This window comes from Plasmodium cynomolgi (assembly GCF_000321355.1).
Source record: "Plasmodium cynomolgi strain B DNA, scaffold: 1053, whole genome shotgun sequence".
Lineage (NCBI taxonomy): Eukaryota > Apicomplexa > Aconoidasida > Haemosporida > Plasmodiidae > Plasmodium > Plasmodium cynomolgi.
The window spans coordinates 1-1,375 of record NW_004193151.1 but is presented as its reverse complement, the minus strand read 5'-3'; the positions used below and the strand labels follow the sequence as shown (position 1 = coordinate 1,375).

The following is a 1,375-nucleotide window of genomic DNA, read 5'->3' as shown; positions in this document are numbered from 1 at the left end:
AAAAAGGGATCCATAAACCCTAAACATTTTTAATGATCCAAGAATATTACAAGAATTTCCTTATTTCTTCGCATTTTATGAATTGTTTCTCCTTTTATATTTTTATTACTAAATAATTTGTTACAAGTTAGTTTTTTTTATATTATTTAGTAATTGTATTACAGTTTGCATGATGTTTTCAAAATAAGATAGCACTATTGAATGTAAATACATATAGGGAGCTAAGGAAAAGTTATTCATTTAATACAGAATTATATTTTATTCCGTATATCATATCACCTGAATTTATATCCCGAGTGTGTGCACGGTTTGATTGAAATTTTTTTTCATTCTTTTTCATAATGTCTAATAATTTATATCTCCCTAGTATTTTTGTATTTATCCATGAACCTAAAGGAGTAAGCTAATTTAAAGGAAGAAGGATTATATATTAAAATATATAATATTATTATTGTCATTTAATATGAGAGCATCGCATAATCAGAGGTATGCAATATTTTGCATATATTTAAATGAATTTTTGTATTAACCTTATATAATAACGCTAATATGGAAGATGCTCCAGCAATTGTGCCAAGAGCTGTTGGCAAAGTTTTTACATCAGATACAGATTCTGATGTAGGTTGACAATCTAATAATTTTACTTTTCTTATTCCAGTATCTATGTTTGGTAATTTTTCCCCTAGTGTTATATCACTAATAAGATCTGAATAATAAGAATTAAATTTTTTTAATTCTGAACATAATACATCATTATTATCTTCTAGAAAATAAAAAGAACAAGAGCTTGAATTCATGTTTTTATATGTATTAACACACTCTTCAAGATATTCATGACAAAGACAATAATTGGGATTTTCCTTTTCCTTCAAAATGTTTTTGATATAATCGATATTAAATTTAAAATAGCTTAATTTTACTAGATCATTAGATTCTAAAATAACTTTAAGTTTATTATATGAATCATATGAACATATGCTTATTTTTATAGGAGCCCCTCCAATTTGGAAATAATAAAAAAAAATTGAATATCAAATTCAGCTTTGTTATACTCTTTTGTATTAAGGTACAGCCAATGATATAAATATGTACAATATTCATGCTCCTCTAATATCTTATTTCTATTATTTTGAAAGTTCAGTAAATTCCTTAGAAGTTTTTTTAATATATCATTGTATTCTTGGTTTTCCTCTTGAGCATCTATTACTTCCTTCAAGTAAATTGAATAAAGATTGTCATTATTTCCTAAATTTTCATGAAATGTACTATAAGAAGATAATGCATTTTCTAGAAATGGATACTGAAAATGAAAAAAGTAAAAAATGCTTATATCTAAAGGTTTATTAAAAAAAAAATATATATGTGCTATATTAGC

General features: G+C 24.3%; 1 protein-coding gene across 1 annotated transcript; it reads right to left on the bottom strand.

Annotated features, from left to right (window-relative positions):
* Nucleotides 1–353: 353 nt before the first annotated feature.
* PCYB_006660 (hypothetical protein) lies at nucleotides 354–1,101 on the bottom strand (the record flags this gene model as incomplete). The annotated part of the gene is made up of 3 exons (XM_004228087.1): nucleotides 354–390; nucleotides 544–997; nucleotides 1,053–1,101. The coding sequence occupies 3 exons, from the start codon at nucleotides 1,099–1,101 to the stop codon at nucleotides 354–356; spliced, it is 540 nt and encodes a 179-aa protein (XP_004228135.1).
* Between the last annotated feature and the right edge of the window lie 274 nt (nucleotides 1,102–1,375).